Genomic DNA, 15,162 nt, shown 5'->3' on the forward strand with positions numbered 1-15,162 from the left:
GATTTATTAAGCTTTTAGTTAAGCGTGCAAAAATATCCCTCAGCACGTTCACGCGACAGTCGGGCCTACGTAACCGGAACGACCCAGATTTATATCTGACCAAGGACTGTCACTCCAGTTGTTTGCTGTTACAACAACAACAACATCCCTCAGCATTGCTTTTGGCTTGCGATACAAAAAATAACTACAAAGCGGAACACCTAGGTAAAAACTAGAAAGCTCATTTTCTCGCAATTTTGGATTTTTGAGTTATGACGTTTTTCTAGATAAATAGTGATTTGTATATATAAACGTAAAGTAATTTCGTTAATAACTTTCAGTCAGCTAAATAAATTGTTTTCTGTATATACTACTACATATATGGAAATGCAATTCAAATGTTCTAAAACATTATTCAATTTATTTGTCGATATTTTCAGAAATTTAATTTCTGTCGGACTCTTCTTTTTCTTCTTATTTGACGCCCAATTGAGTAGTTTATACGGCATTAAATAGCTGTTGATAAAATCCAGTCTCATTTGGAAGTGACATGAAATTCTTCTTTATTGTCGAATACTTTCAATGAATCAGTAAAATGCATATATTTCTTTTACATTTAGGTTAGGCTAGGTTGTTGCGGCAGCCAGTTCAAATAACCATCACACTTAGATCCTGCAGGTCCATTGTGATACCACTGCGCAACACGGGCACTTCAGTGACTATTTTGAAATAGAACCATTTTTAGGCGTAGGATTGTCTTTTTCTACACCAGATAATTCCGTAAAAGAGCTAAAGAAGCCTACCTACAAAGCCTCCTCTGATCTTCGCCAAAGCTGGGAATTTGCAGAAGAAGTGCCCAACTGTTTTTTCTTCTTCCTCATCTCCGCAACTTCTGCAATATTCGTGGGAGAATATTTCTAGTCTGAAGAGTGCCTACCAAATAACCAAGGTCCGGTTACACAAGCCGTTACCATCGCTTTATCCCCCCTTGAGAAGCTGAGCAGTTCTTTCATATTTTTTTTTTTTAATCTAATTGTGTCTATAGTAGCCTAGTCATTCTACAAGTGCCCTCCTCTAGACACCATCTATTGGCCTCTTCGTTACGAAGGTACACAGCCACCTCCTTCGTGCGGTTAATTCCAGTCCTAATTCCATAGAGAAAACTCCCTCTCTCTGTGTAGCTTGGATACATCTGTGTAGAAATATAATTCCCCCTTATCCATGGTATTGGTGTTCGCTATTCTCTTCTTGATGGGATGTTTACCTTAAAGAGCCTACCGGAGGTGGGTTTAGGGACGGAGTCATAAATTTTTTGGTTACACTGCCCTTTAGTACTGAAAACTAAAAAACTATGGTCCAAAAACTGCAAGTTATTGGGAACAGTTTTTTATACAAGGACACGCGATGTTTTTTTTTTGCAAAAAAAATCTTGTTTTTCCTGTTTTTGATGACTTTTTTTCAATGAATTTGAGGCGGTTGAACTTGCTAAATAGTAATAATAATATTTTTGACGTTATAAACTAATCACTTATTTCGTCTTTTCGTATAAATATGAGCTCAAGACGAGACTCGCGTCGTTAGCATCCTGATTTATTTTGCTACATTTGTGGTGAATATACTCCTGAAAAAAACAATTGCAAAATATTTCCGAATTTGTTAAAAAAGCATACCTCTCTTACTTCGGTTTTGCGATAGATAAACAGGACAAATTTTGGGCACCTAATAAGATTGTCGAACAGCTCTCGAGTCTTTGCGGCCTTGGATTAAAGGGGTTATAAGTGGCTTAAAGTTGCTGTGCCAATGACATGGATGGAACCAAACATTTTGTTCATTTAAGGGTATTGTTGGGGATTTCACATCCTCACACACAGACAGATATATATCATCAATTAATTGTTTTACAGAGGTTAAAATATAAAAATGAAAAAAAACGCATTTTGCGGCATCTATAAACCTCAAATCCTCGAAAACTAGAATCAATCCAATATCTTTAAGGCACATTCGGATTCTATAAGAATCCGCTACAATATTTTAATCAACAGAATTTAGCTGTGTAGTGTTATATAATGGCACTATTTTTCTCTCGTAGGCAATTATGCCAGCTTTCTAACCCATATTTTTATCTTATTCCTATCCAGAAATTTACGATTTTGCCCATAGACACTCCTGCGTGAGTTTTACTTAACTTTAAGGAATGAAGTTCCAATTGGTATCACGTTGTTGTCAAAAATATACGCGAGGGCTGCATGATGAGGGATAAATCAATTAATATACAAGTATATTAAGTACAGCTAATCTTATTTGTGCAATAAAGGTCTAATGAAATATTTTATCAAAATTGAGCTCCAAACGGTTTGCAATATAGTAACTCCTGAAGGCAATTTCCTATGACCCTATGGAATAAAAAACCTAGAATGCTTTCAAAAGCTTTAATGAAGTGCTGGAGAGGAAGCGTAAATTTAGGCAAACAACTTTAATCAACAACAATTTCATGCAGCACACAGCCATAATACGCACCTTTTTTCTCTTGGCGATGCTGCTGTCCATCGATTGTGAAACCAAATTGGTAAGGTCGTTCGGTTGATGCAGCATCTGAATATGGCAAGTAGCCAGACAGCACCGTTATCTTAAAAAAAAATTAAAAAAAAAATATGCATTAGGCGTAAAAAGTTCAAAAAAGTTCAATGGCACAACAAACTACTTACGCATGCAACAAAAAGCAATGCCAACATTAAGCGTAACTGCATTTTTGAGTTGCCGTTAAAATTGATGAGTAGACAAATGAAAAATTGCGTAATTTAGCAAATTATGTTTTTAAATTCCTTTGAATATTTTTCGTAGAGTTTTTACTCTTCAAAGACCTTTAGTAACTTTTTATTGTTGCGGTAATCCAGAATTGCGCCTTTTTCAAAATTATTTGAAGGTTATATTTGTTCACTTGTTTCTATTTTATTTCATTATTTTTGGTTGCTTTAATTTGTAGTATAATCAATAACACGCACTGCACTACCAATGGCACTCCGTTGCACTTTGTTCTACGCGCCTGCGCAATCGTAACTGAATATATAAAAGCGTACTATTATCTATCGTACGGCGCTTGAACGTTTGCACTGTATACTATTTAGTATAGTATATTTTAGCAACACCTGCGCGTCTATCTAATCGCCGTACGTCGTTGCTGGGCCACCGTTTTGAAACACACCTCGTTGTGTTCTGCGCGAAATTGACAAAGTTATTAATATTAAGTAAACATTATATAAAACATTAGAACAGCGTAAAGCGATGAGCTGTTGCGGCGCGTTGCTTCAATGATTAGAATTTTATGCCGCTGTTTGTTCGGGGTGTCAATATTGCTGCTGTTGATGTTTCCTTCGCCGATATGTTGTCACTGATGGACGCAAACATACACACGTAGAGTTAAGCATAGTAAGAGTAAGAGTAACTAATGCTAAATGCTAAATGCTTTTTACTTGTCCATGTATAAAACACACACAGATGAACACACAGATGACAACAACGGCGGCACTTTTACTCAAAACAAACACCTGCTCGCAGCGCGCCAACCAAAAGCGCGCATAGAAAACCTATCATCTCTTGTGAGTGCGCGTCCCACGTGTGAAACGAGTTCGCAAAGCTTTTGAAGCGCTTCAAGCTCTCTATTTATTGGAGGTTGCTGCGAGTGTGTGTGTGTGCATGCTATTTACTCACGCGCCTGCGCTATCTTTTATCAGTTTGTGCCTTTTTTTTTGTTGGTCATAACCGTTTGAAAGCAAAACGTGCTGGCTTGCTGATTGGCACATTGATATGTCTTTGGAGAATGCAAAGGTAAACAATTCGAAAAAGCTTAGCTTTGAGAAGTTTATTATTATTTACAGCGCTATTTTAAGTATGATTTTGTTTATAGATGTACATACCCTACAAGCTGCATGGCACCCCACGAAAATACTGTTTTGTAAGTAGACACCTGTTTAGAAAACCTTCAATTAAGAATTATAATTTGGAGATTAAAAGATCTAAAAGAAAGGAGAGAATCCCGTTACCGTAGAAAACACAAAATTCTAGGCGGTGGTAGGACGATAGATAGGGAGCAGTCGAAGCTGCCTTGCTTAGTATTCCAATGCCAGGGGATGCCAGCAGAGAAGCCGTAAGCCTCGACAACTCCTGCTTTGTGGATAATCTCTTTTTAATCATTCAAATTTTACAACCAGACTACACACTTTGCCACCATTTGGTGAACGTGCGCTCACACAGTGCAGCCGAGATCCAAAAGTGCGGTCAAAATTGGCATACAAAATGTCTAGGTAGGGCGTTTTCATCATTAAGTTGGCTAAAAGGGACCGTCTAAGAAAAAAACACCGTTCACAGTAATGTGGTCTTCACGCAACCATAAAATTATGGTAGATTTAAAGAAAAAAGTTATACATGCATAAAAGTATTTGGAGTAAAGGAGATCTAACAAAACCAAATGGAATGTAAGTCTGAAGGTTAGTAAAATACTTTAAAAAAATTTGTGAACATCAACACGGTAACACAAATTTTTTTTAGCAGTAGAAATATAATGAAACCGTAATAAGAAACTGCTGGATTGATTTTTGGAAATTTTTTTAGTTGAAGGTGTTGCTCATTTTCATCACCGAACATAGATACTTCGTATGAAAGAAAATGTCTGGCACTGTCAACAAATAAAAAACAATTCAAAAATCAACGGTTGGTCATAGCTACTTCAAACTTGCACTTTGTGACACTAAATTTGAGTGGGCTATAAAACTTCGTTTTCGAAAAAAAATTAAAAAAAAAAACACGAAGTTTTCCAATATTTCCCTATTTATAAAAAAAAAAACGCCATCAGCAAGAAAAAAATGGGTATATTAAGAATCAATATAAGTAATATTTTAAAAGTATTATAACTGCATATCCAAAAATTTTCTAAAAAAAAATTTTGAAATTTTTCTATATTTTGTAGAAAGTTGGAAAGTTTGATTTATATGAATTTTGTTACAGCATGAACCATATTTTCATAAAGCAATAACAAAAAATTTTAGCTTGAAAACCATTGTAAATATTAAAAAATCAAAACACCATGCATTCACTCTTGACCGCCAGTGTAGTTATTTCTTCATTTGCTTAAACATTTAGAATCTCATCAAGCAATTCCTGCAAATGAAATAAATAAAAAATCTTGTTTTAATTCTTCAATTTACAAGGTCAACTCCAAGTCCACCTTTTCAAATCTGAACGAAAACAAAAAATGCGGATGCATTGTCGAACAGATTTATTCGAAAATAACAAAAAACACAAAGCTTTGATAATTGCAGCTTGTACAATGCGCCATTGTGACATAGACATGCACATTAATTACACTTCCCATGCAAACAAATAGTACGAACAGTACCATCTGTCTTGGCAGCTAATTTGTTATGCATCATCAATTGATTTACGTGGTGCTGGATGCAAGATCAACATAAAATTAGCAGCATAAGACAGAGAATAAAAGGCTACACACCAGACACCAAAAAAACCCGAAAATCGATCCGAAAAATGAAAAAAAAAAAATTGATGAATCGCGGATTTTTATCCGTTTATCGATTCCATTTTCGGATATTTTGACGATCCGTTTTCCCACTAAGGTTTGCGGCAGAAACGTATGTACCGACAAGAACCGAAAACTGTTCTGAAACGGAGACGTTTCTGGCTGTTTTTATGAAATTTTTCGGATTGAATTTTTCGTTCAATACGCTTTCCTTCTGCACTTCACAGATGCTTTTTCATGGTTAAAAAATTGTAATTAAAAAAATAAAGCACCTGACCGAATTCGTACTCGGCACCTTCTGGAAGCTAACAATTAGTGGCACGCTCCTTTGTACACTCAGCCACTGCCGACGGTTACCGCATACGTTAATGAATGTTAACTTGTAGTCGTTTTCTTTTCGTTTCCGGATACGGAAAATTTTGTGTATCTCTGCTGGCTGGGACTGCAGAAAATTCAACTATGAACTTCTAAACTGGGGAATTACACTGCCGGTAAAAAGTATTGGCACAGATGCTTTTTTACAATATATGCAACAATTTTTATTGTAATATTTTTTTCGGCAATTTTTTATAAAGATTGGTTGATTCCACAACAAAAAACATAAAAATATAATTTCTAAACTTTGTGCAAATCTCGTGACAATTTAGCAAATTTTCTACATTTAATCAGATTTTTTCGATTTTTTTTGAGTATGCAGATTTGTAGCTCCATCACTTTTATTGTAATAAAGTAGAAGTTCTAAGTAGCTACGAATTACCGTTGAGTTTTGGCCATTTTTTCCCTCCGTTTGGAAAAATCAAAAATCAATGCATTTCAAAAAAATTTCAAAAATCTGATTAAAATCTTGAAATTACATTTGATGCTTTTTGTTGTGGAATCAACCATATTCTTATAAAAAAATTGTCGGGGAAAAAATTGCAATAGAAATTGTTGCATATATTGTAAATAGCAGCTGTGCCAATATTTTTTGCGGAACTGTACTAAGAGTAAAAAATGTAGGTTTTAGTCTTACGCCTGGCAATATATTCTCCATGACGCATTTTGTGCAGGGACCGTAACAGTTGTAAGCGATATCGAAAAATTATCACTTAATCCTTATGTTTTTATTTTTATCTTTTTCATCAAATTTAAGAACTATTTCATGAGTTCTATGTTTGTTCACAAAATAATACTTACTCTTTGAGTTTTATGTTTTCTTAAATAAATAACACTTATGAAATGAGTTTTATTTTTCGTTCTGAAATAAAACTTACGCGATAAGTTTTATTTTTCTGTTATATATAAAATAAAACTCACCTTGCAAATTGTATTTATCGTTAAAAAATGATTATTATTTCGTAAGTTTTGCTTTTGTTGGTGTTGATTCATTTTTCAGAACGAAAAATTACACTGAAGATGGCACAACACCGAAACCGGTTTGTCTGCAAACCAAGTTTGGCAAGGGATGGCGGAAATTCGTTCCAAAATAACTCATAGGAAATTACGCCCGAAAAAACGCAAGCAAAACGAATGGAGTTTACTTAAAATAGGTTTCAAAACGACATTTTGTGCCACAACAGAAAAAGAAAACTCATTTCATAAGTGCTATTTATTGAAGGAGAAATAAAATTCAACAAGTAAGTATTATTTTACGAGCAACCATAGAACTCATGAAATATGTAAATATTAAATTTGATGAAAAACATAAAAATTATAAAATTTGTGTTTATTGCATAAATTAATAGATCTCTAAAGGACGATCACTTTCATATACAACATCATATATTTCAGGGAACTCCTTCATGTTAATTCATTTGAAACAAATTTGCACCCATAACAGTTATTTACGGTCCCTGATTTTGTCGCCTTGAGAAGAACTGCTATGCATATTGCTTAAGAGAGAAGCGGAAAGCTGTACCATATTATGAATGATATAAGTTATTAGATCCTGACGGAGGTGGAGGTTTGAAACCATCCTTGTTAGAAGCAACAAAATGCTTAGCGAAGACAACGCCATTACAAGACACCGAAGTGTTGACTCCCGCTCTAAGCATTTCCGCATTACGCAAAACTTTACATATTTATATCTTAGTTCAACACGCAAGCGCGTATAATGTAAGTTACGTGAGAAAAAAATGCCTTTAATGATAATCACTTACTAACAGCGATAAAAATATTCAACTTCCCTCAACAAATGCTAGTTTGTACATATACATACAACTTTAATTACATACGCACTACCTCTTCAATTATTTACCTCTATTGCAATTCGATTTATGCAACGAATTTAAATATATATGTTTTTTATTTTGGCAATAGTTGACTATTTTTATCAGAAATATTGCACATTGTTTATAGTAACATTTTATGCTCACCCAAATAGCAACCTGTATTACAAGGCTGCAATGGCTAGTCTAACAACAGCTTAAAGGAAATTATTTTGTAATAGAGCTTTAATCGCACTGCCCATCCAACTTCACAAACGGCATTTAATGTTGCATCGCAATAGTATAAACACACACACACGCACACACACATGCAGGTATGCAGTTTTAACCATAATTTCTTGCCATACAATCAACAGTTTTGCATTCAACTTTGGCAAACTGCTGTCGATATTAACATTGATGACTTTTTGTTTGGCCAATGACATTGCAATACGTTGATGCCCCAAAGTAGCGCCGCTAAATGATGCACGTGTCTTAAATATTTACACAAACTGCACAGGCAGCATCAAATGTTGGTGCATTTGCAAAAAAAAAAAAATCCAGTATTTATGGCTTTGTCTGCATAATTTTTTTTTATCTGCTAAGCTAACCGCATCTGTAATTTATACTTGCTTACGAGTAGCAGTAAGCTAATGGCTGGTCTTATTGACAGCGGTTTGTCAGGCTTAATGACAAAACGTATATTAAATAAATTTACTAAGAACTTGTACACGTTTTCGTATGTGTGAAATATAACGGTCTGTTGCACATATTTTTATATGAGAAGTTAACTATGATAAGTCTCATTACTAACAGAAAATGTTAAAAAAGAAATCGTAGAACACTTGCTAGGGTTTTGGCGACAAGCGTAGTAATTATGCTGGATTTAGGGACAGTTTTTCAGTGCACGGCTGTGGTCTTAACTTAGTTTAAACACTGTTGTTGGTGTTGTTGTAACGGCATACAGATTTCCCAAAGTTGTTGGGGAGTGTTGCTGGAGTGACAGTCCTTGACCAGATATATACCTAGGTCGTTCCGGTCATGTAGACCCGACTGTCGTGGGAACATTCGAGCTGTCTGGTTCAAACTAAGCTTAGTCAGCTTTTCAAGATAAATGCAGCGGTGAAAGGTAACAAGATTAACAGAAATAAGTTCAATTGGCACTATTTCGCATCCTGTTGAGAAATAAAGTCAATTGACATTATTACCTTTTCAAAAGCGGAATAAAATCTATTGACATTACTACTCTTTCAAAAACCAAATTCGAGTAGTTTCGGGGTGGTATTTATTTATTTATTTATATTTATTTCAGTCAATGAATACATAGTTTCTTACTGCCTACACTTAAAAATACAACTTAAATTTAAGTTGGTGATCAACTAATTAATGAACTAAAGTAATTCGAGACTATGTTTTTTAAAACGACTTCAGGAAGTGACAGATCTATTTCCACCGTTTGGTTTATTTGATTGATTTCCCTGAGGGCTCCCCTAATAGGTGCATTCAAAACATAATTCGACTTTGCAGATTGCACGTAAAATAAGTCAGAACGCCGCAAATTTCTTACAGGAATATTGAGCGGTATTCTTCGCAGAATTTCTGAGCAATCGATATTTTTAGTTATAACATTCAAGATGAACGAGCAGGATAGGCACTTTCTCCTATCTTCAAGCAAATCAAGCTTCGAAGTCTCTAATGCAGTCATCCGTAAAAATAGCAAGCTTAGATATCGTGAATCTCCCCTTAACGAAACCGTGCTGATTCGGACAAATTACGGTTTGAATTGCAAAAGCAATTTTATCCTTGATAATGGTCAGATCTAGCAACGCTATAAGAATTATCAATTGGGCTCAACTTGGTTTGCTATTTCATATAAATGCAAAATATTATTTTCGGTAATTAGGCTCATTTCTGGTGCCATGGATATTTTAGTATGCAAATTCGCTACATTAGGAGTGAAGAGAATCGACGAGATGACTAGACATAGGCCTGTAAAAAGCGTAAAATCAATATAATTGTCTACTATAATTGTGTACTATGTCTAGTCATCAAAATTCAAGCAGTAACTTTTTACGAACAGCTTCCAGTGAATGCTATTATCTTATTCAATAAAACCCTAATGAGCAGTTACGAACCTTCAGTTAAACGTTTACTTCCTCATCACATGTGACTTATGATGTTAAGCATCATCGCGCATTCTACGATAAGCATCATGACACCAGTCTATCAAATCGACATTTGCTTATCTGAAATCAGTTGTACAATTACCGTAATCCACGCAGTATTCGCAAGCGTCAAACGAGAATGCAGGAAATTCATTAAAGCCAACACGACTGATTATCGAAAATGTTGTTTTACTCAACGCATTACTCATGATTTCTATGTATAAGACAAATGGAGAAGTAAAAAACGAACAACAACAAAATATCGATGTACATACACATTTCATGTAATTATGAATTATTCTTTACAAAGTCGCGCGCAAGCTTTACTAAAACTAGTTAAAATGCATACTAAATGGTTCGCATGTGAATATCTGTGTGCATATGTATGTTTTTTTTACTTGGCATCCAATGCTTGATTTATGCAAAGCAAAATGCTGTCTGGCCGATTATTCAAACATTGTCGTTTGTCAATTGAACGGCAGAACAAGATGAGCTGGCGCAAAGTCAAGTGTTAATCCCAATGTGAATGGGCAAACATAAGCGAGCCGGATGCGCAAACAACTATGCATATTTCTGCAAATATATTTACATATGTACGTATGTATGTACGTGTATAATTTATGTGCTTACATAGATATATCGACCACTTTTGATTTGGATGAATTTTGGTCAGAACTAAGGCGAATTCAAGATGGTATGGGTAGAGCAAAAATTAAAATTACAATAACAAAAAATATACGCAAAATGACAACTAGAATTACCACAAATGTACAACGAACACATTACTTTGACCACCGCGGCGAAAGTCCAGCGGTTCTGGCAACATCAGCTTTTGTCAATTCGCCTTGGTCAAAACTTTTCTGCTTTCATATGACTAAGTTCTGCCAAAGGAAAGAAGTTAAAAATTTTTCTAGTTTAAAATTCCACAACTTATTTTTTGAATATCTTAAAACCCATTATAGGTTTTGGGTCTGGTTTTAAAGGTGATATTTGGAACAATAAAAAGAAATTTATTCAAAAGAAGAAAGAAGAAAAAGTTTACTGAAAACTCTAAATTAAAAATAAATTCAGATTAAATAAAAAATTGTTAACATGAATATATTTAGAGTTTGCAAAAAAATTTTTCAAAGTTCAAATATTTATATCTTAAAAAATACACCTTCTTAAAAATTTTAGGAACTTTTAAGATCAGTTAGAGGTTTTATGTAAAAAAATTTAGCCAAAATATTTTATGAGTTTTTTTCTTGTACGATTTTTTTTTATAAAAAAATTGTGAAATATTTTTTATGTTTAATTTTTTTTTTATATATTTTTTTGCTTGTAGCCCTAAATATCATCTTTACAACAAGATCAGAACCATTTTTGTAATTATAACAGTTTTGGAGATAAAAAAAAATTAAATTGCAAAAATTGTTAAATTTTTAACTTTCGAAAATTTTTTTGTTTGGCGACATGCCGGAATCACTCTGATAAAAATGATTAACACTTTAATATAAAAGTGTTCGCGACTGCTTCAAGGCTTATGTATTGATTGAAAGTTCTAGAAAGGCTTTTACTACCCTACATGCATGCCAATGTGCAATTGGTAAAATATATGGACTTAAACGTTGATGGTTCACCCTGTCAGATTCTGCGTCGTCTTGGTATGGCGGAAAACCTTAGAGAAATCCACGATTAGGTAAAAAATCAGAACCTCATCCAAGGTGCTGAAAATTGTGCTTAGTTTCTTACGCTCGGACAAAATGTAGGGACGGGAAGAATACTAAACTCGGATATATTAGATCGGTTCTGATAAATTTAAGTCTCCAGAGGCACAGGCCTCTTTGGCATGGTGTAGATTCGACAGCAGTGCTTCTGCTGAAGCGACAGTTGGATCAGACATGCCTTCTTTTCTCATCGGGCCCCCCATCGCCCAGTACCAAACAAGACGAGTATGGAGTGGTATTAGGAGCTTTAATGTCGGCAGTTCTCTTAGCTGCTAGCTACCAGCCAACCCTGTAGATTTACAAGTAAACGATAACTTGCGTATCCCTATCCTGCTCATCTGTAGTCCATGGCATTCATTTAATATGACCGGACCTGTAGGCTATTCTGCCTTTGGTTTGGCTCAACTTTAGCATTGTCCACGAAGACAATGACTATGACTAAATATTGACACTAATCAGGTATGGCCAATCTAGCAGATACCTTATAGCTCATGCTTTAGAGATGGTTATGAGCTTCGATGGTAACCAGAGCCATTTCATTTGCTATCTTATTTGAGGAAAGCTACCACGGATAACGTATGTAAGTCTGAGGGAAATCATTTTCCTTATAAGAACAGATTTCAAGAATTTTAGTACGTCCTTCAGTATTTAGAAACGGTAAGTTTCAATGCTGGGGGCACGTGTGTGTTAAATATGTATATTTTTTCTTAAATTTTTACTGAGTATACCTGTCGTCTTCGCGCGCTCTTTAAATGCAATTCTTACAGCAACGTGATTTTAACGATTACCAATTGATGGTGTTAGCGATGAAAACAAGTTGATGAATATGTTAAACTAAGTGAATAACTACGGACAGATAAATATATATGCATACATATGTAAGTATGTATTTAAGTAAACACCCGGTTAGCATTTTATTATGTGTCGTGGGAGCAATTCTATTGACATTTTGAGTAGTCGCTGTGAAGGTCTTTAAAACTGCAATGGCTCATCAATTTCGCAGCATTTAACTAATCATCAGCCAGTATTTAATTATTCCAAGCGTAATGAGAATTGATTCGTGCATTGATTAATGTTGCATTTGAGTTAATAATTATGATTTTTACATTTGATTGGCAACTGAATTGCATAATTTGTAATGCAAGCAACCTTACTGAGTTACTAAAGAGTTAAGTTTATTAATTATGAAGGACTGTCATGTGCGTTAGGGTGGTAGCGATTTTTTGTGAGGTTGAAAGAAATACTAATTACAGAAAATAGCTATTAGAATGCGTCATGATATTTAAAAGAAAAATTTTTAATCTTATAAAGTAACTTTAGAAAATAAAAAATACAAATTATGGCAAGACTGCAGCTAACAGATAAGTTTCTTTCATACGATAAAGAGTTAGAACAGTCTGCAAATATAAGTACATACTCTTATATAGTTATATATGCATTACAAAAAAAAAACATTCTTATTTATTAAGTGCCGTTTTCTCAAGTAGGTTTTAAAATTTACTTGTCCTTCAAACACATTTTTTCAGAACAAAATTTGTGTTCAAAACACACAAACGGAACACGAGTCGCCTTGGGAAGAACCTCAGTTGTATTTTGTTTGAAGTCTATAAAAAAAAAAAACTGAGGAAAACAACATTTTTTGGTCGTACCAATGTGGAAAAATATGTAAAACCTACATGCCTTCCGCTATCAGGAAAAGCACCGAAGATTTTCTTTAATAGAAAATTTTTGTGACACCTTGTTTAGGCGCACCCTAATATGATATTACTTATTTCTAGTATTTGTTACATGTGTGATTTCTAATATTTCTTGTTTTGTAATTTTGCTGTCGGACATGCATATTTATGTGCATATAAGGTAGCATAAATGATTTCCTAGGAAGGTGTAGGTTTTCAGTTGTTGACAGCTTTGTATAAACATGTTAATCATAGAATTAACTGTAATTTAATTAGTAAGTATGTAATTGCATTTGACTGATGGGAACAAGTATTATAAAAAGTCCTATTTTTTACATGTTGGTGTATGCGAATTTTAGTAAAAGCTATATGGTAGTTGCTTCCAGTAAAAGAGCTAATATTGAAAAAAAAATCTTGTAAACGGGCTTTTGGAACAAAGACAATTTTATTTTAATGAAAATTTTTGTACATAGTTTTGTGCAATGTTTGCGAGAATCATTTATGGATGAACTCATAATACAATTATACATAAGTACATATGACAAGGATGACAAATAGAAATGTCATATAATAACAAAAAATAAATTTACTTTAAAAAAATCTACAACATTAGTTTGCAGTTTGTATACACTTGGGCCCAGCTGATTAAGTTAAGAGACTTTTTGACCAGTTTTCGTTATTTTTCTTTTGTTTTTGTTTTTATTGATTATATCTTTTTTTTATAAAAGTCTAACACATTACATAACCAGCACCACATAAATCCACATTTCAAACTTCTTACAAATATTGTAACAATTAAACAAACTTTAAAAATAACACACAAAAATGTTTCACTATTTATTATTATTTTTTGTTTAATTTAAATTTTTTTTTTTAAATTAAATTTTTTTAATTCAGTTTTATAGCCTATTAAATTTCAGTAGGTTAAAGTGAAAATCTTAAAAATCTTGAAAAACGCGTTGATTTTTAATAATTTTTTCCGCTGACTGTGTTATGCGTCTTCTTTCATATAAAAGAAGATGTCGAGCCTACTTTATATGGAAAAAAATGCCTAACACCGTGAGCAATTACAAAAATATTTCAAATCAACGCGATTTTCAGGCGTTTTGAAATTTGCACTTTAATCTACAGTTGGGCTATAAAACTGCACATCTAAAATTTTTCTAAAAATTCTGAATAGAAAGTTTAAAACTTTTGGGTGTAATTGGTAAAGTTTTTTGAATTTTCTTAAATTTTTTACGAAGTTTGGAAGGTGGAGTCATGTCGTGCTTGTTATCAAATGTGCTAGACATTTAAAACAAATTATAAACATTAACAAAAAAAAAAAGTAGCCAAAACTACTTAACCCTCTAGTAGGCCAATTTTTTTATGAGTTGAAAAATTCAGGAATGGGTGATTTTAGCACGAGAAATCCAAAACTGATGTCCATTTCGATCTGTGACAGTAACTTTTTCCTACAGGGGAGAAAAACAAAGACCGTCTGAAGACGGGCTTGCCGATATACTTACACATATTTTCAGCTTTCTCTTACACAATGTTGACCTACGAACCGGCGATGCCGTCTACAGACGGTCAACAGTGCAAAACTGGGGTTTTATATGTCGGCAAGCCGGTCTGTAGACGGTCTGTGTTCGAAAGCAATTTTCTCCATTTCGAATGGTGACATAATTATAAAACTTATATTAAAATACGGTGCTTTTAACAACGAAATCCACCGAATTTTTTTATATCAAAAAATTTTTCAAAAGAAAAAATTTCTTTAATTACGAAATTACTAAATAGCAAGAAATAATTAATTTTAACCGTGTTTTCAAAATCTGTAATTCAACTGCCGATTAAAATAAAACGGATTGACATAACGGATTAAAATTTACTTCGCCGTAAGGGTACGATTTTTGTCTAAAGATCGTGCCTTACGAA

At 33.8% G+C, this 15,162-nt stretch overlaps 1 protein-coding gene across 1 annotated transcript in view; it reads right to left on the reverse strand.

Annotated features, from left to right (window-relative positions):
- LOC108374654 (protein lethal(3)malignant blood neoplasm 1-like) overlaps positions 1-2,977 on the reverse strand; it is a gene marked incomplete at its 3' end in the record, with an annotated part of 13,561 nt that extends 10,584 nt beyond the window's left edge. The window contains exon 1 of the mRNA XM_017630643.1: positions 2,685-2,977. Within this exon, the coding sequence (XP_017486132.1) occupies positions 2,685-2,726 (42 nt within the window). The remainder of the gene's footprint in view (positions 1-2,684) is intronic.
- Between the last annotated feature and the right edge of the window lie 12,185 nt (positions 2,978-15,162).

This window comes from Rhagoletis zephyria, unplaced genomic scaffold (assembly GCF_001687245.7).
Source record: "Rhagoletis zephyria isolate East Lansing unplaced genomic scaffold, Rhagoletis_zephyria_1.1 Rzeph_scaffold_07974, whole genome shotgun sequence".
Taxonomy (NCBI): Eukaryota; Metazoa; Arthropoda; class Insecta; order Diptera; family Tephritidae; genus Rhagoletis; species Rhagoletis zephyria.